At 35.5% G+C, this 24,443-nt stretch overlaps 8 protein-coding genes across 8 annotated transcripts; 3 read left to right on the top strand and 5 right to left on the bottom strand.

The window, feature by feature from the left end:
• Positions 1-17: 17 nt before the first annotated feature.
• On the bottom strand, positions 18-2,453 carry FDP41_006699 (uncharacterized protein; the record flags this gene model as incomplete). Its single annotated transcript, XM_044710361.1, has 1 exon — positions 18-2,453. The coding sequence occupies one exon, from the start codon at positions 2,451-2,453 to the stop codon at positions 18-20; it is 2,436 nt and encodes an 811-aa protein (XP_044558802.1).
• Positions 2,454-2,917: 464 nt separating this feature from the next.
• On the bottom strand, positions 2,918-3,817 carry FDP41_006698 (uncharacterized protein; the record flags this gene model as incomplete). The annotated part of the gene is made up of 1 exon (XM_044710360.1): positions 2,918-3,817. The coding sequence occupies one exon, from the start codon at positions 3,815-3,817 to the stop codon at positions 2,918-2,920; it is 900 nt and encodes a 299-aa protein (XP_044558801.1).
• Positions 3,818-4,049: 232 nt separating this feature from the next.
• On the bottom strand, positions 4,050-5,078 carry FDP41_006697 (uncharacterized protein; the record flags this gene model as incomplete). The annotated part of the gene is made up of 1 exon (XM_044710359.1): positions 4,050-5,078. One exon carries the CDS (start codon positions 5,076-5,078, stop codon positions 4,050-4,052), a length of 1,029 nt encoding a protein of 342 aa, XP_044558800.1.
• Positions 5,079-5,558: 480 nt separating this feature from the next.
• Positions 5,559-6,788, top strand: FDP41_006696 (uncharacterized protein; the record flags this gene model as incomplete). Its single annotated transcript, XM_044710358.1, has 1 exon — positions 5,559-6,788. The coding sequence occupies one exon, from the start codon at positions 5,559-5,561 to the stop codon at positions 6,786-6,788; it is 1,230 nt and encodes a 409-aa protein (XP_044558799.1).
• A 181-nt stretch (positions 6,789-6,969) lies between these two features.
• Positions 6,970-13,869, bottom strand: FDP41_006695 (uncharacterized protein; the record flags this gene model as incomplete). The annotated part of the gene is made up of 1 exon (XM_044710357.1): positions 6,970-13,869. The coding sequence occupies one exon, from the start codon at positions 13,867-13,869 to the stop codon at positions 6,970-6,972; it is 6,900 nt and encodes a 2,299-aa protein (XP_044558798.1).
• A 103-nt stretch (positions 13,870-13,972) lies between these two features.
• FDP41_006694 (uncharacterized protein) lies at positions 13,973-16,329 on the bottom strand (the record flags this gene model as incomplete). Its single annotated transcript, XM_044710356.1, has 2 exons — positions 13,973-15,493; positions 15,619-16,329. 2 exons carry the CDS (start codon positions 16,327-16,329, stop codon positions 13,973-13,975), a joined length of 2,232 nt encoding a protein of 743 aa, XP_044558797.1.
• Positions 16,330-16,978: 649 nt separating this feature from the next.
• Positions 16,979-19,466, top strand: FDP41_006693 (uncharacterized protein; the record flags this gene model as incomplete). Its single annotated transcript, XM_044710355.1, has 3 exons — positions 16,979-18,260; positions 18,414-18,905; positions 19,156-19,466. 3 exons carry the CDS (start codon positions 16,979-16,981, stop codon positions 19,464-19,466), a joined length of 2,085 nt encoding a protein of 694 aa, XP_044558796.1.
• Positions 19,467-23,438: 3,972 nt separating this feature from the next.
• FDP41_006692 (uncharacterized protein) lies at positions 23,439-23,786 on the top strand (the record flags this gene model as incomplete). Its single annotated transcript, XM_044710354.1, has 1 exon — positions 23,439-23,786. One exon carries the CDS (start codon positions 23,439-23,441, stop codon positions 23,784-23,786), a length of 348 nt encoding a protein of 115 aa, XP_044558795.1.
• Between the last annotated feature and the right edge of the window lie 657 nt (positions 23,787-24,443).

Below are 24,443 nucleotides of genomic sequence, written 5' to 3'. Positions count from 1 at the left end.
ATTCATTCGAGCAGTCCTTACTTTTTGTAATCGATATCCATAATGATCGAGGTGTGCGGCAAGTATTTCTGAATTTTGTCAGTGACTTTACATCGCTGAACGTTGAGATGAGTTAGAAATGGCAATGCCGTTAATTCCTTCACACCCTTGTCAGTAATGGCTGCAAAGTTAATCGTCAATTGTTGAATCCCTCTTAAATGTTGTACAATGGCCTTGATGGTTTTGTTCGTCAGGAATTCATTATAACCGTAATGTCCACCATGAATGGTCAGAATTCTAATGTGAGGACAATTCTCAATGACTGGAATAATATTGTCATCCTTAATGTTAAAGCATCTCACTAAAAGCAAAGTTTCAAGTTGAGTCAAATTTTTCAAATAATCGAAACGATGGAGATGTTTCACATGAAGAATGTTGAAAACTCTCATGTTTGCAAATTTTGAAACATTTTCCAATCCTTCGTCCTCTAACTTGCTACACCAATCCAAATTCAGCTCACGCAAGGTTTCCCAAATGCGTGGAGTGTTTGCCAAATGTTGAAGTCCTTTTCCTTTGAGAGTTTTGTTATGAGCAAGAGATAAAGTTTCCAGCTGTTCACAATTAACGAGCCATCTCAAATCTTCATCCTTCATTTGCACATTGTTACTCAAGTCCAATTTCTTCACATGATTCAGTTTTAACATCCATTCAAAATTGGTGTACTCTCTCGATGCGATAAAATCCAACTGTTCCAAAACTTTTAGGTCACAGATCGCAAGTAATTGCTCCATCCCATACTTGAGTCGAATACATCTTTCAAAAGTCAAGGCAGAAAGCTTTTTCTTAACGGGAACTGATAGAACTTCACCAGTCTCGCTAATTGTTGAAGTAGAAGCAGGTTCTTTTGCATTTGTAAACAAGCTTTCAATTCGGCAACAATAGTCCAATGTGAGATGTTTTAAATTCATAAAGGCATTTTCTCGAATCAAACTTCTTGTCACATTATACATTTTCCCATTGTGAATATAGAGCGTGTGAAGATTAGGATAAATCGAGCTCTCAGATGACAGATTCATTCCTGTCAAGGTATCCCAACCTTCTTGTGTTAACACATCACCGCATTCATTGAGGACAATTTTTTCGATATGGTTTGACAATTCAAATAGATTTGAGCATAAAAATGGAGCTTGAACGCGGACAGACCTCGAGCATGAACCTAAATCCAAATGAATCTCCTTCAACACTTTCAAATGTGTGAGAACTTGTGTGAAATTGTATGGAATGTCATCTTGTAACCCTGACGCATGAAATGCAAACTCTGACAACTTTAAATCTTTCAAAGTGTCTTTGAATTTGTACAAGATGCTTGTCAATCCATTATCTTCTGTAATCAATACCGAAGATTCTTCCTTTCTTTTAGGGGCAGTCCCAAACGTCAATTCTGGTTTCTTATTCTTGTCAAAATGTAGAATTTCAATACCCTTGAAAATGTTCGAGCAAGCAACACATCCAGTATCTTGAATTGATAAATTATATCTGAATATGAGAGACTTTAAGGGAATGCTGTTTTTGTAAGACTTCTCACTCACAGCACCGTAAATTTTCAATTCATTTTCGCAATAGAATTTCAAATACTTCTCCAACATTTCAAATCCTTCATCTAATTGACTGCTTTTAGAAATTTCCAAATGATCTAACATTTGACATTCATTGGTTGATGGAATGTCTGTTTGAGACGACTGAATAAGTCCCATGTTTCTAAAATTCATCAAAAGATTCTTGTGTAAAATCAAGAACAAAATTTTTGAGATCAATTCTTTTGACAAGTTGGCATTTTCAATGGTCAATGATTTCAACTTGGGTAAAACAATTTCATTGCTTTTGAATTGAATATCGTTTGGTTCTGTTATGGATGACTCTTCAAAAAATTCAGTTATTAATTCATTGGTGTTCTCATTTCTACAATTATGGATATTCACCTTTAAATGTGTCAAATTGGGTAATTTGGTACAAATAAAATAGAATTCATCTGAATTAATGGCTGGTTTGATCAACAATGATTTGAGACGATTACTCTTCAAAGCAAACTTTTCACAAAAGAGTGTTGTAAAAGAAGTCAAGTCATGCTCTTTCTTGAACACTGCTTCATGACCAATACTCAATTCTTCGATAAACGGCAACGCTTTTTCTAATACTACATATTTAATCACATATTGCACAAATTGATAATTCCATGTTTGATCAATATGAATTTTGTTGGTACTAACCCAACAAAAGGTAAACCAGGTTTTAGAAACAAATCTCAAAACTCTTAATTTCTCTTCAAGAGAAAAGAATGAAAGTAAAATGGAAAGTAATTCCGAAGAGAGTTGATCGTTCAAATGTTGAGAAGAGGATGATGACTTTGGAGAAGATGATGAAGGGAGTGATGGCTGTCTACTGCCAGATTTATGGCCCGAGAAACACGCAAACATGTTTTTTTGATGTTTGACAGCTGTCAAGAAACAGAACTATGAACTTTTTTCACCATCCCAAGTTCAAAACGCCGTAATTAACATCTCATTGACATTTAACAACAACATACACACATTTACAACATCTCAACATGAGCACCAGGATTTCCCAACTCAACAATAGGATACAATGTCATACCTTTTGCAAGTAGGTCAAAAGCAACACCTTGATTTCTATCATCCACACAAAAAGAAATCCTTCCCTTTGCTGGATCATATGAAACCTTAATGATCGATCCATCCTTGATCTTACGATACACATACTTGTAGCCATATCTCGTGCACATTTTAGAACAATACAACTTGCCATCATGAACTATAGGAAAGTGTGCAGTGTTGTCTGAATTGACCTCAATCGATCGTGTCGTTGTAAATCCAATCGACACGTGTGTACAATTCTCTAAAAGTTTCACTGAAAAATCATTTCACTCTTTTTTACCCAAACAGGAACAATTCCAATCATAATCACCTGCAATCTTTCGAACTCTTCGGTGATCGGGTGAAAGTTCTGCATTGGAAGAGATGTAATTAGGATGAAACAACATATCTGGAATTTGAATACCGTACTTATTCATCAACATGGCTTTGCCATGACCACGAGGAAAGAGATTGAAAATGGAAGGGATTTGATAAAACATGACTTCTTCCATAAAGTTACTTAATTCATCTTCCTTCATCTTGTTCAAGTTGTTAGTAATATCCACTCCTCTCAAATGATTCAAAATCAAATGAAAGTGTTCATAGGGACGATCAATGAAAAAGGCTTGATCGTGTTGTTCTGGTTTCGGATCAAAGTAATCATTAAAATAGGCACCAAAAAAGGAATCCTTTTCATTCTTCAACGTGGAGAGAAAGGTACAAAAGAGTTTACCTCCTACATTGAGACGAATGACTCGATTCGGACCGAGACGATTCTCCAGCAAGCAAGTACTCGCCACTTGTTCCTCGAGTTTTGCAATCTTCAATTCTCGTTGAGCAAATTCGCTCATCATTTCCTTTCGCTTCTTCTCGACTTGTTCCGAGACTTGTCGTGAAACGTGTTCCTTCAAGGCTTGTTCAGTCTTTTCTAAATCGTGTTCTTTCAGGGCAATGGAGTGTTCTCTTTCATCGAGTTGGCGTTTTCTCTCCTTCCATAGGTGCTGTTCTTGTGAAAGAGCGTTTTTGAATTCATGTTCGTATTGATGGAGAACTTTGGAGAGGGTTCGTTTGATGGATTTGGTGGAAAGATGTTCCGAGAGAGGAGAGTTGGTGCTGATCTCTTCTTCTTCACTATCAACCACAGAAGATGGTGATGCAAAAGTTAAAGCAGTAGCAGAATTGAACATTGACAGTTGTGGTGTATGGATGGAATTTGCGTGTAAATTTGGTAGTTGATGTTTTTTTAAATTTTTAATTTCAAAAAATGCTTTCAATCCCATTCCTTGAAAAGCTGGAATTTGTGTCGAACTCGAGAGATTGTTGAAGGTCCTGAAAATTTATGAAGGTTCAATAGATTAGAATTCTCCAACTTCTCTCGTTTAGTATAATACTAGACCATTGCATATTCATGCATTTCTTTTAATTACTATCTTCAATGGTCAATTTTAAACTACTGACATTTCCATCCCAAGGTAAAATACTGACCATGTGTTGACCATTTACCAATGACACAATGGGTCGACAAATACCTTCAATACCTTCTTTTGATTCAAAATGGTGGATGACACCATTCGCTAGATATACATAAAAATCCACACGGCTTTTTTGATGTATGCATTTAAACCCAATTAAATGTCCTTCTTGATTGAGATCAGAGACGTTGTAAGATGTATAGGACTGCTTGACAATGGCATTCGATTTGATACAATAACCAAAACTCAGCCAAGTATTCAATGGTTCTGGAGCTTCACGATGGTTGAAATCCACACCCACTAAAATAGACCAACTATTGGACTGTAACCGATCGAATTGTGTTAACAAAATCGACCAACAATAAACTTCTTTTGGCTTGAGTCGACAATTCACAAAATAGGATTTCCAAAATCCAGTCTTGAGAGACATTACCGAATGATTTAAATGTCTGCAAACATCAGTGTGCGCTTCATCGGAATAGCTCACAATGTTACAAAATCTATATTTCTTAAATAATAAATATTGAATTTTCATAATGGATGTTTTAGCATCCTCTTGTATCTGTTGATTTTGAGAGAGAAGATCCTTACTCTTCTTTCTCCAAACATTGATCAAAGGTTCAAGGCTTGCTGATTTTTCGTCTTTCAGTAAACAATTACTATTATTGGAATCCAAACGAGTAAACATGTGGTATCGGAATTGATGATATCCTCTCAGAAAATTCTGGACAATAGATTCCTCCTTCCCGTCGAAGTGATTGAGAAATTTCTCTTCTTTGAGAGCTCTTTCAATATATTGATCTTGAAATTTCAATTTCTCTTCCCAAATATTCGGGTTGTTTACTATTTTGTTGTACAATAATTTACAGGTGGATCCGAAAGAGATCCATGAAACATCATCAAGATGAGCAATAACAATATCGTACAAAAGGACATTAAAGTCAATCTCTAACAACCCATGATGGTTTGATGACATTTTTTGTTCTATTATTAATACTCAAAGTTCAGAATGAATTCGGTCGAAAGGAAATACACAAAAGACGTTTGTCAAAAGAAATGTCTGTTGGATGACCATTAAGGTTTTCCAAGAGTTTGTTTGACTTTATAATGTTCTGACCAAGTCATCATCCTTTGTATAGAAACAGACAGACATTTTGGTTGACCAAAAAAAATGTTTTTTCACCATCAACAACACTCATCAAACAAGTTACGAAATTCAATAATTTTCTCATCTTGCCTCTTGTTGTTCATCGTGGTGTGTGGTTTTTTGATCGTACGCAAAGATGATCAGGCTTCATGGATGAAGGATCATTACACAAATTCCGATCCGAGGATTTTCCTCCTTGGAAGAGAGGAAGATGATTTGTTTTCAAAAGAACATTCCATCAAATCGAATCCGTCCTTCTCATCAAGGACCATCATCAAGAAATCCAAATGTACCATACATTTTCTCATCATGACTGCTCCGAGAGAAAATTTAAAACTTCTCGGCCATTCACCCTTCATGTATCTCAATCGAACCATGGATAGTATTTTAAATTTGGAAACATTATTCTTTCAACCATGTATGACCTTGTTGAATGTGAAAGGAGTTAAATTTAGAAAAGAATTGGAGCAATTAGCTTTTTATTTTGAAACCAAGATCAATGGAAAGAAGAAATTGTCCACAAATGAAAATTTTCACCAACGAATTACAATTATTGATCTCAACGAACAGTCTCAACACAATCTTTTATTTACCAGTGTGTTGCTACCTTTGAAAAAGAAACAACATTTAAATGATTTTTATTCCATTTTTAACCAAATCAAATTGGATTATCTCGATCAAATGGTCATGATTATGGAAGATGATTTTATCATGTGTCCTGGAGCATCACAACATTTGCTTTATATCATTCATGAAATGGAAAAACGAAAATGGAGTGGAGTGAGAGTTTCATTTGGGTTAAATGGTGTCATGTTAAATGGTAATGATCTTTACGCCATGGTGGAATTCTTAAAACAGCATAGTGGACGAGCAACTCCAGTGGATTGGTTATTGGAAGAATTTTGGAATCAATATGATAGTATGGGAATGAATTATTTTGGAAAGACTCGTAAATTTTACACGTATCGATTACAATTAATGGAACATATTGGATTCGTATCATCAGTGGGTAATTTACGTCAAATCAATCAAAATGATTTGGATTTTCCACATTGTTATGAAGCACAAATTGCTGCAAAATTAATGTTTCATTTCAATATGGATCAATGCTCACATTCAATGTTTTCTCCATGTGATAATGATGAAAATGTTTTCAATTCAGAAGAGCATGGACGGAGCTTCAAGAGACAATTTGCCCATGATCAATTTAACGAAACTCTTGGGTTCTCTCCTTCTTCCATGTTCTCTCTGGCCCATTTCAAAACATCCGTTAAAGCGATATTGTGTCAAGAAGATGAATCATGCGATCATTGCTGCCTTCGTAATGGAAAGAAATGTGACAGTGAATACTTTCCATATATTAATCACTGTTCAGAATTGAGGAAATACAAACCAAATTGTGATTGTCAGAGAGAGAAGTATTTGATCTCACGTGCTCCTTACATGGTCAGAAACACTTGTTTTATTGGCACCAGACGGAGTCGATTTGATTGCACCACAAGCAAAGCCATGAGCTCAAGATTATGTCCTTGCGCTTAAATGCACAATCGTATATCTATTGAAGATTGTGTTAGATTTTCATGGCTGTATGGTTTGAGTCCTCCTGATGAACTCGAGATTCAACCATTCAAATGCTCTTGTTAGAACTGTGGTAAAAGGATACTTTGTTATACCAAGTTTTGGATGAGTTGGATTAACAGTTTAAACCAGGTCCTAAATTTTACTTTGTGTTTTGTTGTGTTTGAATTTTGCATAAGAATTTAGCAGTAGTATCCAACCCCAAATAGCAATCAGAAACCACTCGCATTTCCAACTCCTTGTCATTCTCAGTAATTGGAAGATAAACTTCAGTAGAATTAATCTTCTTGTTGGCTCTCACTCTCTTCAATGCTAAAAGTTCTTGATTTGATGGATTAGAAACAATGAGCCAAAATCCTTCATCTTTCTGCTTGGTATACATGGGAGTGTAAGCTTGCTCTTTTGGCTTACTAATTCTTTCAATAACAATATTCACTTCAATCTTGTGCTCCTCTTCATCATGCAATACTTGATCCACACGAACTGTTAAATATGGAAATTCGTCAATAATTTTCATAATATTGTTCACCAAGCTATTCTTTTTCGTGTACTTGGAAAGTAGTTGTTGTAGAGCGCTTTCTCCATTCTTTGAAGAATATCTAATGTCAAGTAATTGTTTCAATTCAGTAATATTTTCCTTATTTCTCAATAACTCGACAAGTTGATAAACCTCGTCATTTGTGTTAGAATTCTCACGTGGACATGGTAAGCTACTAAATAATTGGAACAATGTTGAGTCTTTTTCCCATCTTGCTTGCATGATCATTTGTAAAATATGCATCATGTTCAAAGATGCTTGTAAATAACCCTTCTCAGCACAGATGTCAATATACGCTTGTGCAATACGGATTGTGGAATCTAACACAGTTCTAGTATCTGTAATATAATCCACAATTGGTAATTTAACTCTTTCAAAGTGAGCTTGCAATAACAAATAACATTTCACGTGAGGTGATTCAAAGTCATATAAATAAGTTCCTAATGGTATCACCTCGCTCAATTCCTTGTTTAACTTATCTTCATTGTGTCGAACTGGAATTTCAGCAAACTCTTTTGCTTCACAAAGCAATTCCAACAAATAATTAACACTAGAATCAGGTCGAATCAGTCTATTGAAATGAGAGGCAGTTCTATATGACAAATAATAGTAACTGGCAATAATACCTGTAGCAGTAGGCTCCAAGTAAATACCCTTTCTCTTTTGTTTTTCTTTTTCAGATTTTTCCTTCTCTGCTGTCATGGAACCAAATGTACTGCCGCTGTCAGTAGTCATCACTTGTAAAAGTTTCTTCCTATCCACAGATAAATCGGTAGCTTTTACAAGTCCAGCAAATTCTAAATCATCAATAATTTCAGAAATTTTGTTGGACAACCACTTATTAAGACCTTCATAAGACAAATCTTCAATACCATAATAGAATGGGTTTTGGACCAAACGACGGAACATAAATGTCCATGTCAAATAATCCAAACAGTCTTGTTTTGTCTTGATGGTTCCTGAAACAATTTCAGCATTAATGTGATCATGTAATTGAGTGTGTAAGCTTGATTCGATCGGGAATGGCTCGTACAGGAATCTCTTGTAAAAATTCTTTTTCACATCATGAACCATGATAAATACTCTTCCTTCTTCGTCAAATCCTGGGCGTCCGGAACGACCTGCCATTTGCAAGACGTCCACAAGTGGATAGTCCTCATATCGTTTAGTTTTTGGATCAAAGTATTCGGTTCCCTTAATAATGACAAAGTAAGCAGGCAAGTTAACACCCCAAGCCAAAGTTGCTGTCGCAATGAGGACTTGAATTTTACCATTCAAAAACAATTCTTCAACAAGCTTCTTATCCGAAGGTGTCAAACCTGCATGATGGATACCAATACCATAGGTCAAAAATTGTTTGAGATTTGTGTCACGAGCTAACTCACAAACTTGAACCAATTCATCATTATTCATGTTCAAAAATCTTTGAGGATTTTCATCAACAGTACAATATGCAATTAAATCCATAGCTGTTAATCTAGTTTGTCTTCTTGAAGATACGAAAATAAGACATGGCTTGTTGTTAGAATGTCTTAAAATTGCTTGATACGCAGGCTTATTCATCGAGTTCATACGAGGACAATAATTCTTTCCACTAAAACCAGAAATGCTAATTTGCAAAGGAACAGGTCTAACAGAACTTCTAAAGTTGAAAAGACCTCTTTGAGTGACACCCAACCAATCAGCCAAATCAGTAGCATTGGCCATATTGGTACTGAGACCCATCATACGAATTGGTGTTTGAGTGTGCCAAGAAATATATCTCATACGTGAAGTAATAACTTCAAGAATTGCACCTCTCTCACTTCCAAGCAAATGAATTTCATCCATGACAATAAGTCCAACATCTCTGACATAGGATCTATTTTGCCAATTTCTAGAAATACCATCCCATTTTTCAGGTGTGGTAATGACAATATCTGCTTGTTTCAATAGCTTGACGTCCGGAGTGAAATCACCAGTTAATTCAACCATTCGTTTTCCAAGTTTTTGCACAAATTTCTTTTCCCACTCAGTCAATCGTTCTCTCACCAGGGCTTTCAATGGAGCAATATAAATAACTTTAGATTGAGGTTTCAAAGTAAACAATCTCATCATACACAACTCTGCAATAGAAGTCTTTCCTGAACCCGTTGGAGCACCCACCAAAATATTTTCATCAGTATGATAGGCCATGTGGAATATTTGTGTTTGAACAGGGTTGAAATACTTAATTCCCTTGTCTGTAAAGAGTCTTTCATATTCTGGATTATTCAATGCAGTCACTGGAAGTGGATCAAGAGGCAATAGTGGTGTGCTTGGCGCAAAACCTTCAGGTAAAATAATATCCTTAATATTAATAGTTAATTGGGCTTCAGCACTAATCCACTTATCTGAAACTGCTCGAACGATGAAATACAGGGGTCTTGGATCTTCTTTGAATGGAACCACAAAGTTCAGAGTGAAACATGGATCGTCATCTTCACCTTTAGATTCTTTCATTATCTTTTCATATTCTGTTTGTTTCAAGAGGAAATATTCAGAGTGATAAACATATTCTGAATTTTCATCTTCCACCCAAATCCACCATGGTTCAGTTTCTCCGTGCAACTTTTTGTCCCAATTAAAGTTTGGTCTGATTTTAACTTGGAATCTCAATACAGATCTTGTGATTGGTTGAACGTTTGTTTCTAAATCAAGATTAGGGAATTTATCAATGGCTTCCATTATCACTCTTCCCATTCCTTTAACATTGATGACCTGATCCAACTCTGATTCTTCATATTCTACCAATCTTGAAAGTGTTAAATTCTTACTTTCAAGTTTTTGAATGGTATAAAATGGTAATTTTGGTACTTGTCTTAAAGGATGTTCAAATACCCATTGTCTTCTATCGATACATTTTGTGAGAGTTAAAAGTTTGTCCATTAATGATGACCATCTTTCTTTAACAGCAATTTCGAATAGAGATCGTACAATTCTTCCTACACTTTGGACAATGAATGCACAATCAGAGATCAAAGAAGAGTTTTTGATCTTCACATGAGAAATGTAACTTTGTATCAACACATTAACCTTTCCAGTGTAGTCTTCCAATCCTTTAACCTTAACAGGAGCATCTGTACACAATTGTAACAGTTCATCACTTTCATCTTCTCTAACTTTGATATTTTTGAATTCTCTAGCACTTGCAACAATTTGTAAAACATCAGACTCTGATAAATTAGCGTGTAACTTTTCGTTATAGAGTTGGATTGTTTCATAGTGAATATAGTAATGAGAAGCAATACGTCCCAAATCGGTTGCTGAAACCACCCCTGTCTTCTCATCATAGATAATCATTTTGCTTTCTTGAAGAACCTTACAAGCTTTTTCAATGAGACTTCTTCTTGTACCAATTAAAGTTGGATCAAGTTGAACTTCCTCAATTGAAAGTCCATAATTCATTGGATTTTGTCTCATTCTCAAAAATAAATACGTATAATTTAACCAGAGAGAACCTTCTCTCACATTAGATACGGTACCTAAAACAATTTCTGCACATAAATGATTTGCTAAATCTTGTGTCATTTGTGATTCAATTGGTAAATTACGTTTGAGTAAGTTCAAATATCGTGGCAATTGATCATAGCTTGTAATAATCACACCTTCACCTTCAACATCAAATTGAGGTCTACCAGCACGACCGAAAATTTGCATAATATCCAACATTCCAAGTTCAGTCATTTGACCTTTTTCTGCATTGTAAACTTCTGTTCCTTTGATAATACAGCAATAGGAAGGTAAATTTACACCCCAAGCAAGTGTTGATGTACAACAGAGAACTCTAATAACACCTTCAGCAAATAATTTCTCAACAAGATTTCGGTCCGATCTCACTAAACCAGCATGGTGAATACCAAGACCTTTTGGAACTAACTCCTTCAATTCTCTATTATGACATTTCTCTAAAGCTTTGGTTACCCATTTCTTTGTATGCTCATTCTCAGGTACTCCTTGAGTGAAAAATTCTGTTGTACCTTCTTGCATTGCTAAATCTAACAATGCCTTTGCAGTAGTTGAGGTTTCTTTTCTTGAGTGTACAAATACCATGACTTGTTTTTGTTTCTTTAAGTTCTTGAGAGTTCTATTGTAAGCAATGTTGTTATATTCCTGACTTCTCTGAATTGGATTTCTTAAACTAACTCCAATAAAACTCTGTTCAAGTGGTACAGGCCTATATGATCCGTCAAACCAGTGCAAGCCCGAATGAGGATTCACTCTTAAGAATTGAGCAACATCCATATAATTTGGCAATGTAGCCGAAAGACCAACTAATCGAATTAATGATTGAGTAGTTTCCATTTGTCTTAATGTTCTTGCAACAATGGATTCAATGACTGGGCCTCTATCTTCATTCAATAAATGAACTTCATCAATAATGATTAATCGAGTGAGTTGGATGAGTGCTTGATCGGTAGCCTTTCTTGTAGTAACATCCCATTTCTCTGGAGTTGTGACAATCATTTGAGTCTGTTGAACCTCTTGTTTGGTAAGTTGCATATCTCCAGTCATTTCTTTTACTACAATACCAAGGGGAGCAAGTCTTTTTGAAAAGTTCTCAACCATTTCAGCTGCCAAAGCCTTCATAGGTGCAATATAAATAATTTTAAATTCTTCACGTCTAATTTTACCACCTCTGAAATGTTGGCCAATTTCTCTCAATATTGTTAACATGGCAACGTTTGTTTTACCACAACCTGTTGGTGCACAAATTAGCAAATTTTCTGATGTTTTGTAAGCAGAGTAGAAAACATCAGATTGTACACGATTCAGATGAGTATATCCTTTGAATGCAAGTTGAGCCCAATCTTCAAAGATTGAGATAGGTACCAATGGTTGAGTATCTTTTCGTGGTTTTGGAGCTGGAAATACATGTTCTTCATAGGTTGGTTGTCTAATGACACGTTCTTGTGTTTCCTTGTCAGCTTCATTCTTTTCTTCTGGAATGACATCTCTTCCTAATTTCAAAACTCTTGCTTCGCCCTCTCCTTCCTTTAAAATAGTACGATCTTTTTCTTTCTTGAATTTTTGATACAATTCCTTCAATTCAAGTTGTTCATTCAAATTAACACTGCCACCAGAAAGATTGATTTTTTTTTGGTGCTTTCTTCCAAGTTTTTTTCCTTCTTTTCTCAAACCCTTTTTCGCTTCCTTGAATTTTGAAGTGGTCATCTTGACATGAGAGAAAGAGTTGATTCCTTCAATCGCATGTTCTTGCATTTGCTTTTTGTAAAAATCTTTCAAAAGCTCTGACTTGTGTTCAATGATTATGGACATCAACTCGAAAGCATTTTCACCAAGAATATCAAAAAGTCTTGATTGAAGTTCAACATCGTTTTGGCCCTTCTTCTGCAAAAGTTCCATCACAGCGTTTTCAATTCCTGCTGTTTTACAAACTTTTTTACATTCCTTTTCAAGCCATTCCATGCTGTACATGGAGGTTGGTTCTTCTTCCTCTTCTTCTTCGTTTTCTTCATAAATATCCTCATCATCTTGACCAACATAGGAAAATATGTTCGTTTGATCCAACACATTCTCAAGTTGACTCTTGGAGAAAACATAAAGAGGTCTAAATTGATGATATAAATGTGCAGCGTGTTCGGCGTCGTCCATTGATCCGAATTCTACATTTTCATCAAGGTCAAGATCGTCATTCTCGCCCTCGGATTTGATGAAATAGGTGTTAGTATTTTGCGATTCACCAGTTCCGATGAGTACTTTTTCAAGTTTGGAATATCTTCGTTCTTCTTCGTCATGTAATCCAGGTTTTGCAAATCTGTCAATCCAATCAACGAGCTTGTCTAAATATTGGAGGACTTTGATAACATTCCCTTCTTTTACAGTTTGAACAAGTTTTTGAGATTTAGGATCTAATGTTAAACCAATGCCCATATTCTGAAAATCCTTAAACACACTTTTAACATTCAGATTGTGTTTAAATTTTCTCTTGGCAATGTAAAGTTGTTTAGCAATAAGGCAAGCAAGTTGTCCTTTGGATAAACCGCTTGCAACACCATATTTGTTAGATGCCACTTGATCCAAGCGCAAGTTTTCTTCAATAGCTGTCAAGAAATGTTCCAATAAATTTCTTCCATTTTGTTCTTCAATCTTTTTATCAAAATTTGCATTCACTTTTTGTGAAATTTGAGAGAGGGAAATTTTTGGTTTCACAAAACTGTCCCAAGTTAATCCAAATTTTACCAAATCATCTTCCGCGTTTTTCTTTCTCTTATTTTCGATAGCCGGGAATAATTCATAATATGATTTTGTTTCATCAAATAATTGCAATGAATTATTACCAATCGTCTTTTCGCGCAAGACGTTCGACAATCTTGGAGGAGAAATTAATACGTCCATCATTGGGGAAGTTGATGATGAATCGGTATTACTTGTTCCTTCTCCCGAAAGAAAAGAAAGGCTTCTTGATCCTATGCCTCTCGGAAGCAACTTGACAAAAATATCAAAAGACGATGAAGAGGTCATTTTTTTTTCTTCAAAAATTCAAACTGGGGCTTGAAAGCGTGAATTTTATTTTACGACAAGATCAACTGTGAGTTTGAATAAACTGCTTTAATCGATGGTACGCTTACGATCCAAAGATAGCATATCCAATTTCACCTCCAACAATGGCCACAACGGCACCAGCAAGTACAATAATAGGAGGTGAGAAATCGAAATGGTTCAGCAAAAAGCAAAACATGGTACAGGCCGCAAGATATTGGTTCATGCCAACATTGTCAATCCACAAATCGATGGCATTTGAAATGACGTATCCAATACAAACAGCATTCACTCCTACCAATGACATTTTGATTACATTATTTTCCCTTATTTTTCTCCAAAGAGGAAGAAATCCTGTCATGGTCAAATAACCTGGAAGATGGAAGAAAATTCCTGATAATAATCCAAGAATGGGAGGTAATATGAAGAAGAGTGCGGTCCTATGTGTGGTTAAAGTAACAGATGATGTGCTATTGGTCACATTGTAAAAATCTGCATCAAATTGTGTCATGATATTGGTCACATTGGAAATTAATGTAGAATTTGATGTCGAATTATTAAGAACTGTAAAGGTAGAAAACTTCACACCAATAGAAGCTCCATAATATGCTGCGACATTATACTTGGGTCCTGGTAAAGCATTCGAAACAGCAAAACCATTCATAAATTGCTGTTTGGTCATCCATTGTCTTTGTATCATCTCTGGCCTTAATAGGGGTATTCCACCCACTCCTCCGCCAAATATGAAAGTTCCCATTCGATAGAAAAAAGACAAAACTAGAATACTTTCCTTGAAAACGTCAGCACCAGTGGGAGAAGCATGAGGTCTTTTGTATTTTTCGAAAATGGCAGAACAAACCAACAAGACCACAAACAACATGATAAATATGGCTAACATGGTAAATCCGAGCCAAAGTGGAGAATGTGTTCGAACTTGTTTGGTCATATTCGCATCTCTTGCGTGTTCCTCATGTTCCACATCAATTTCAACTTGAGTATTTGTCGTCGCAGAAGGTTCTTCTGTGACCTGATTGTTCACAATCACTGATGGTTTTGGTTTAACGAAACTTCGCAAAAGTATCCAAAGAAATTTCAGTTTTTGTTTCATGGTCATTGTTTCATCCTCAAACGTTGCAGCTCCAACTGCTTGTTCTTTGATATGATAATCCTCTATTCTCTTAATAATGAAAGCCTCCATTTTCAAATAAATGCAGCTAATAACAGCACCCAATCCAATTAGAGCTGGTAATAGCCACATGGACCTATAAATCATGGTGGTAATGGCAACAGATCCTGCCAATATATAAGGAAATACTTGACTCTTCATTTTAGTTAACATGCCAGCCATTCTCCAAGCCGATGATACAGCAAAAGCAATTCCTGAAGTGGCCAAACCGAATTGTAAATTTAAAAGCCAACGTGGCGAGTTTTCATCAATATTTACATCTGCCATTAACCAACCAAACAATAAACATCCCAATAAACCAGGACCACAAAAAAGAATGTTCGATAAAAATCCACTCCAAAAACCAAATCGAAGCATGGCGATTGAAAAAACAACTTGACTAATGATTGGACCAGGTAAGCTTTGGCTCAATGCATAAATCTATCAAAATAGGTATGTTCAATGATTATACAGTAATATTAGTAGTATTAGTAATATTTTAATATTTGTTAAATCATAAATGTATAATTCGATCAAAAACAAGTAATTCTGTTATGCACACATACCTCCATAAATTCATTCTCAGTAAGCCACTTCTTTTGATCAACAAACATTTTCTGTACCACGGCAATACCTCCCACAAAGGTTGTACAACCTAAGGGTAAAAAGACTTTGAATGTTTCCTTCAGCATGGTACCCCATGAAGTCTTTTTACGTAATTCTTGTTTACGTTGTTGTTGTTCTTCTCGAAGTTGCTTGAATAATTGTTCATGCTCTCCTTCTTCAACAAGTGATTCGCTCTCAAAAGCGCTTTCGGAAGGAGCTGATAAGTTGTTGTTGTTGTGCGCCTGATATCCTCCATAGTGTTGTCTTGGAGTGGAATCATCGTTGAAATCCCTCAACTCAATTTCTTCCTCAATTTCTACTTCATTATGTAGTTTATCATCATTACTATTGTTTCCGAGTTGGGCGTGTGATGACGATGGTGATGTAGTAACTTCTTTGATACTTCTGTTATTTTTAGTTTGATTTGGAATAGTATTAGTTAGCACAGGTTGATGCGAGGTAAATGATGAATATTCCCTTCCAAAACTAAAGCCATCTTGAATCGTTTCTTCAGGCATGTTTTGGCTGTGTTCATCATAATGATGGTCATGATTTTGGTTTGGATTGTCGGTTGCACTCCGATTATGAGTAGAATGGTAATTTTGCTCCTCCGAAGAGGCTACATTATCTCGGAAACCTTCTTGTTGTTTGTCGTAAACATTAGGGCTCATCTTGTTGTTATTCTTTTGTTGTTGGTTATTATTGAAGGTGGTGGGTTGAGTTTTGAAACCAACCACTCATCATAATTGAAGTCAAATTTTCCAAAATCATCAGCTGAATGTGCACATTAATTGTGGAGCGATCCAAATTGGAATAATTTTGAGACTATTATTCGTACTTTTAGTGTCCACTCAACGAACGTCAATTTGCATTTGGCCATAGAATATTTAGATTCAACACGAATTGGAAGATGGAAATTCAAGTTGTTGTGTCCTTGATCCGATCGGATAGAACGGATTTGCACTTCCGATAATCCTTGTGCGTGTACATTTGAAGATTGCAAAGTTTTGTTTCGAAAATTTCTTCTGTTGGCAAAGATATCTCGATAATGAATATATATATATTTTTTGGATCAGGATGGAAGTGTAAGAATAAGGTGTTCAGCTAATGATGAAGGTATAAAGACGGTGATTCAGATGAATGACACATTTTTCTGATTTTTTAATAGCTGTGGCGGGTCTGACCTCTTTCGCATCACTCAAACTTCAAGAGATCACATTGTTGACCTCTAGTGGTGAATGTCACCATTCTGTCTGTGTGAACTCATCACGAATAATCTCGTCATCGTCATCCTCTCGCTCAACAGAACAACAACAAAAAATGGAAGCAAGACTCAACGATCTCACTCCCGAAGAAGAGAAAATTATTTACAACAGCAGCATGTATGTGGCTTCTATGGAACCACTTTACAAGAGTCGTGATTCCATATTACGAGAGAGTGGCTGTTCCGATCCGAATCAATTACCTCCTATTCAGAAACAATTATACGATGCAGCCAACTCAAGTTTGAAGATGATGGAAGATCAATTATTTTCAGTTGGAACATTGGTCTCTTCCGTTTCAATGCAAATGCATAAATCACCTGATGTTGGTATCGAGCTTCGGACCTTGTTTAGAGTGTTGATTAGACATTTGGATCGATTAGGAATGTTCAAAACAACTTTCCTTGCCATGTTCATTCAGCTGACTTTTGGTACTCGTTCTAAAACGGATTTTTTAGTTGAATTGTTACATGATGAGAGAGTGTATCAATATTTGAAGTTAGAAATTGAGAGTACTGTTGAAAACCATGTTCTTCTTGCTCCAATAATGCCCGCACTTGCAAACAATGATTGGAGTTTGTTTGTAGAGAAATTTGAGCCCTTATACTTTACTTTAAATGCTACCTCTGGAAATGCATATTCCTATGCAGCAAAAGTTTATGAAGCTGTTTCAAAACATCCTGATCGTGTTCTGCCATATTTGAAGGAAGCAATTAATGCTCTTCAGGCCACATCTGAAAAAGAAAAGTCTGAAACCAAGGAACAACATCTTTTGAATTGTATCTTTAATTTGGTGAATGCTAATCCTGAAGCTCTTTTTAATGGTCCCGATTCCTCTGAACTGATTGACAAGATCAACAAGATCACTCCTCTACTTTTTGATACAAACAAAACGGTAATGACTGAAATATTTTCTATTGGTGAAAAATTGAAAGAATCTAATGCAAATGACTTGAGTTTCGAAGATGGAGAATATCTTCTTATGGTTGAATATAATGGAAAAAAGAAGAAAATTAAGGAGAAGAGCAATCAAACTTTGGCTTCATTATTGAAGGTAATCTTTGAAAAATGTCAAATTGAAGAAGATTGTTCTGATTTGAATCATCTCTATGACAAGGGATATATTGTTGAGTATTTTGAAAATGGTATTAATGATTGGGTTGAATTAGAATGGATTGAGGACATTCCAAAAACACCTTCTGTTGCAAAAATTCGAATTATAAAAGAAAAGGTTGAAAATGAACAAATGGAACAAATTGTTGAGAGAAATACCAACATTCAGTTAGTGAATGAAAAGTATCAAATTTTGAAGAGACTTGGAAAGGGTGGTTTTGGTACAGGTAAGTAAGGACAATGTTGCATTTTGGATAAGTATTTATGTAATGGTCACCACGACAATGGAATGAACGATGACATTACAATTATCCTAATTGCGCAATGTTGTTCATCCTTCTTCTAATTTTTAATGCTTTGACGTGAAACCAAATTTTTAGTATACCTCGCAAACAATTTCTCTGAGGTGATTCCAACCTTGGCAGCTCTTAAATACATTGAAATTGACAGCGTGATCAACTTTAACCGTTCCATGAGAGAAGGAATTCAAATGCTTCAACTCGATCATCCAAATATTGCGAAAATATTTGACGTCTTTGAAGTTCAAAGCAGTGATATTGGTTTAATGGGTGTAGAGACGAAACGTTATTTGTGTTTTGCCATGCCTTACTATAGTCATGGTGACTTGTACGACTTGGTGAAAAATGCACCACATGTCTTGACACCACTCATGATTCGATCTATTATGAAGCAATTAATGGAATCACTCACGTATCTTCATGATGAAATGAGCATTGTCCATCGTGATATTAAACCTCAAAACGTGCTCATTGACTCTATTAATATTCATGCAAAGACATTGAAACCAATTTTGTCTGACTTTGGTTTGGCAAAGACCCTCCTTAAGACGGAGACGCAAATTGCTGGTACAGGTATGTGTTTAATATGATCATGACAAGGTTTATGACTCATGATTGATCATGACAATATGTATGACTCGTGTTATGTATGATTAATGCTTCATGTTTTACAACAAAACCATGTGTTTCATATTATATATCGAATATAACATATGACTCACTGCAACACAATTGCACTATCGATTGGATATTTAATATTGGTGAATTTAAATATTAATATTTATGAACGAATGGTATATGTATTGCTGAATCATTTTTACAGCCTCCTACATGTCTCCTGAGATGACCTCTCGTAAGGGATACGACTTAAAGACCGATGTTTGGTCTATGGGAGTGATGTTTTACCAACTCGTTTCCGTTGGAGATTTTATCACTGATGTGAAAGGTAAAATTATTGAGAACGATACAGATTATTTGAGGACACAAATTCAGAGAGCTTGGAGTAGTTCATCAGGGTCTTCGGCGGCAGACATGGAAATCATCTCGGTTCTCGCAGACATTACTTTTGAAATGTTGAAGGTGAATCCCGACGAACGATTGTCGGCCAATGAAGTATTACAGAAATTGCAATAAACGAAGATGCTTGACTCAAAGAAGAAAAACCTTATTATCCAAAATATTGAGATAAATTTATTAAAGATGACGATGATGGAAATTCAGAAACCGACAACAACAAAAGGTTGTTAAGCCATCTTTTCTCGGCGAGATAGTCCTCTTTCCTTTTACTTGGACTCAGTCTTTCCGCAGCAACCGCCGTCTTTCTTTCCACTACAACAGCAGCACTTGGCAATCTTGCAGACCAAGATGGTGGCAGCCACACCAGCAACGAAACCATAAGCGAAGGATGTATTGCTTTGGGACATTTTTTTGTTTTTGCTTGATGAATTTGTAGATTTTGAATAAAGTTCATATTTGGTCATTTTCATTGCCCTTTGTGTTGACGGTGATTTTTCTTCGGGAGTTTTATTTCATTGGTCGAATCAATTACAACAGCGCTGTTAAGGCACTTTATTTGTAGTCATCGTGATGGGTTTTCTGTTTATATCAAGAAGGTCGTAAAATTTCACGCATATAGTCGAAAAAACACAATATTCTTCTTTATAATGTATTTCAATGATCGGTCTAAAAGATCGTTGTTTGAACACTTGTAAAGTAATTCATTGCATGTTGCAAATATCATTGACGACAGCTTCTTGTCGAGCTAATAATTTAAATGCTCTTTTCACCAGTATCTTCTTTAAAGACTATGTTGTTGGTTTAGCTTAAAAGTTGCAAACAAACTAATTCCTGTAAAGTCTGAGAAAACAGTTTCGATTAATTGTATAAAAATCTTTCTTGATCTTCTCTCCAACTCTCCCAAGAACCAACTTTGGCTCCACCTAGGGATGGATGGGATTATGGAGACAATCAGTGATCATACGAATAAATGGCAACCAGTTGTGGCCGTTTTGATTGGTCATCAATCACATATATAAAGCGACAGTTACAACACTGTATTCATTGCCCGAAGAAAATGACTATCAAGTGATAGACACTTTGGTCCAAATTTCTGAAAATTGTATAAGAGACAACAAACCATATATTTCAAACCAATGTTATTGATATTCAAATGTGAAACATATTTCTGGTGTTTTGACCCAATCAAAAAAACAAACTGATGGGATTACACATAATTGCATACAAACACACTATTTTGTTGAATTGACCAAACAACTACCCAAACCAAAACCACAAATACAATAACCCAACAAATCAACCTCCAAACCAAGAACAATCTTTTTTTGATAAGTAGTTGTTGAGATCAGACTCCAAGTATGTTTGTGTGCCATTATCTGTCATCTCATCTTCAAGAACTCCTGAACCTTACAATACAACAATCACTTATTGTCATCATCAAGTGAACATCACTTGTTCTTCATAGGGATCATCATAGAAATCAACAAACCTAGTTAAGGTAATTGTTGATTCTTCTATATATGGAAGTTACAATATAACAAACACAATGCAGTTAAACGACATTAAAAACTTTGGGGTTTATAAACTCATATTCTCTCTACTCTTGAAACCAACTTCCATAAAAACTTCTTCTTCGGTAGTATAGCTACAAGCCATTCCTGATGACATTTATTGCATAAAAAATTGCAGTACAGACAGTACCCGGTATATGAAACAATATCTTTTGGCATGATAAAAAAGGGGCATAATATTCACAACGTTGTGTTTTTTTTTCGATGAAACTTATCCAACAGGCTGTATAAAAAAGGAAATGATGGATTAGGAAAGTGTCAAAGATTTTATTGTAATTTGCATTAAAGTGTGAAATTTTTTTTTCGATCGTTTTGGGGTCATTTTTAGCTTTGTCTTTGCGATTTCTTTGTATATAATTGTTATCACTGTCGTAAAAAACGTCGAACATTTATTGTCTGCCATCAGATTTGAAAACGAAACAACCAGAATAATCATTTACAATCATTTACAGACTTTGTTCACACATGGACTATGCTATCTCAAAAGGAACACCAAGAAACAGAATAGTTTCGTTAACTTTTACTGTTGCATCTCAGCCTAACATCAACAAGAAGGTCAAGAAACTGAGTAACAAAAACTGTTTTGATGTCGGAAGTAGTGCATTCACTTTATTGAATGAGAGACATTATAATCCGATTGTTGTGTCTGAGTATATTAGGAGAGTATTGATATCACCAGTATGAAAGTTGCAGTTGTTAGAGAGTGGTAAAGAAGCGTCTTAATAATATATCATGTTGATATTCAAGAAAAACATTGAGAAAGTGGCTATCAATGAAGATGATTTTATTCTTGTTGAAGAAAAAACATTTATCAAAACGGTTGAGTACAAAACTCCCATCCCCATTTCGTTTGATGATATGGATCCATTTCGTTTGGCGAGAACGCTGATACTGATTTTTGACTAAATGAGAGCGAACAAGTATGACTGCGGAGGCAACTTCTAGATGATGAAAGAGATGAAATGTGTGATAATTGTTGGGTCTTATCAACCGGAAGGACTACAACGGTGTAAAAATTTGGGATTATGTCTTGGCTAAAATAGGTGTGGTTGATTCATAAGATTGTGATCAATTAGATTACCAGTGATACGACCGTTTTGTCAATCTCAACATCAGGCTATTTCAATTCACTGAATTCACAAGGCGAGCAGCAGTTAAAAAGGGAAATGCTATGAAGTCGGCCTTGTGAATGAACGTAATGGCAATCAGGAGATTAAGGTCGGTATGATATGAAGTAAATCTAAATCTAAAGGTGATCTTATTGACCAAGATCCTCGCAATCTTTCCATCTTCACAATCTTATCTAAAATTAATAACCCAATATTCGTTGAGTCGTTGATAATCTTTCCAAGACTAGGGGTGATGAGCAAAAGTGCCAATCATCAAGGGTTGCGCCGGATTACTTCCTACACTTCTGAATAGAGTAACCTCGGTACTAAAGAATATACTACTGCTAAAATTTCCTAATCGGAAACTTTGTCTTGAAACACTTTAGGAATGAACATCAATTGCTCACGTGATTCACATTGATTTGCAGCGACGGAATAACTTCTACGAGGTCTACTTTTACCCATATTGAGCAGTCTTAATATATTACCTTAGTAAGTGAACTTGTCTCAAATAGATGGGAGGATCTCTCACCAAGCTAAATGCTACACTCATGAATATTGATTGGACTGATAAGTCGTTGATCAGTTTAAAAAAGATATGAAGCATTAGTAAATTCGTTGACATGAGTAACATTTGTGAACCTGCTCACACTAGGAGAATCTTGAAAGATGATTACCAGGCGCATCAAAGTTGAAGAAAGTTTCAAAGTCCAACGTTCTCTTGAAAGATCGAATGAAGGGTCAAGAGGGTCCTTATGACGATTCTTTTAGATGGTCTCTGTTAAGCTTTACCAAGCGTACTTCAAACAACCAAATTATAGTATCCGGATGATGGAGTGAAAGAGTTGATCATAGTCAAAAGATTCATCTTGTCTATGAATTTGGGTCCCAGTGAATAAATAAAGAGTAAAAAATAGTATTCGGATTCACTAATGAGTTGTGCAATTATAAGAAAGAAATGACGATAAAGATAATCGTGAGGCTATTCAAGAGCGATAGAGACCCTGATGATGTTGGAAATTTTGTACTGTCATATATTAACAGAGACGAATAGAAGTAATTGGGCAATAAAGGTGTTGTTTGAGAGAGTAGATATTGAGAGAGTGTTGTTCATGAAGAGTTTTGAAATGTGTAAAAAAGTGAAAGAGGGATGAAATGATGTTCACAACACAAGTCACTCATAAAAGGTCCAAACTACATCGTCGACGTCCTTTCTTTCGACAAGTAATAATTTCAATTACATGAAAGAATTTCCAACAAAAAACAAAATACCTGCCACCAAGACTAAACCCAAATGCACTTTTAAAAGGTGCCCAAGCTGCATGTTCTTGAACAAACCATGTTCCCATCGTTCTTTTGTTGAGCAAGTGTTGGGGGAAGATTATAAATTTCCCAATCCACAAGGAATAATGAAGATAAAATTGACCACCATTTCACAAAGAACTAACATTAGAATCAAGGAAATTGTGGAAGAGATTATTCTTCCGTGTTTCATTCGTTCTCTCCAGAACTTTTTGAACAAGGCATTCGATGAGAAATCGACTCAAGAGAAACAAACCATTGAGTGGGACTATCAATTGTACACAGATGTGTATTCCTTGTTTATGGACGTCACTGATGAACAAGACACACGTAATGTTGAAGAGGATAATCCTCAACCTGTACAGTCCGCCATGGATTTCAATCAAGGAATGTCGAATTGTTTCCAAATGAGGAACAGATTAGATATGTCGAGAATTTGTTGGCTGCAGGATTAAGATATTAACCTTTGAGTTTCATGACCTTGGTCGAAATAAAGGACTTTCAAACATGTTTATTCGTTTGGTCTTTAAAGGACAAATACTTTGAAACGACCAAATTATAAACGGTTGCACTATAGTTGAAGAGGTATCTATAGTTTTTAGATAGGAAATGAAGGATGTAACTAAGCATTTCAGCAAAAAGAATCTTTACACCTTTTTTGAATGTTATACAAATTCATCATTCTAAAGTTTTGTTTGGAAGGTTTTTTAGATGTGGTAAGTATCATTTTCATCTGTTTGACCATTTTGATTAAACTGCAAGGATAATTACATTGAAATTATAGTTGTTTTTCTTTCTAAAGATCAGTTCAACCTGAAAACATAATAAAAAATTCATCTCTGATGTACAAAGGTATGTTTTTCGTTGGATGGATTGTAACGAAACAGATTACGTCGTCGTAATTTGAAAGTCATTTCGTACCATTGGTAAACTTTATTTATACTCCTACCAACGGCCATATTTCAATGTTCTTTTTATTCATGATCATCAGTTTCATATGTGTTTCTTATCACATGTCTATAGTCTTTAAAGACGCTTCAACAGATTTTCCAAAATTTTTGGCGTCTTAAAAATTTGCAAATTCCAAATTTTTTTGCAATTTGCAAATTGAT

The sequence above is a fragment of the Naegleria fowleri genome (assembly GCF_008403515.1).
Source record: "Naegleria fowleri strain ATCC 30894 chromosome Unknown tig53, whole genome shotgun sequence".
In the NCBI taxonomy this organism is placed as follows: Eukaryota; Heterolobosea; class Eutetramitea; order Acrasida; family Naegleriidae; genus Naegleria; species Naegleria fowleri.
The sequence above is the reverse complement of the archived record's forward strand: the minus strand, read 5'-3'. Positions and strand labels throughout refer to the sequence as shown.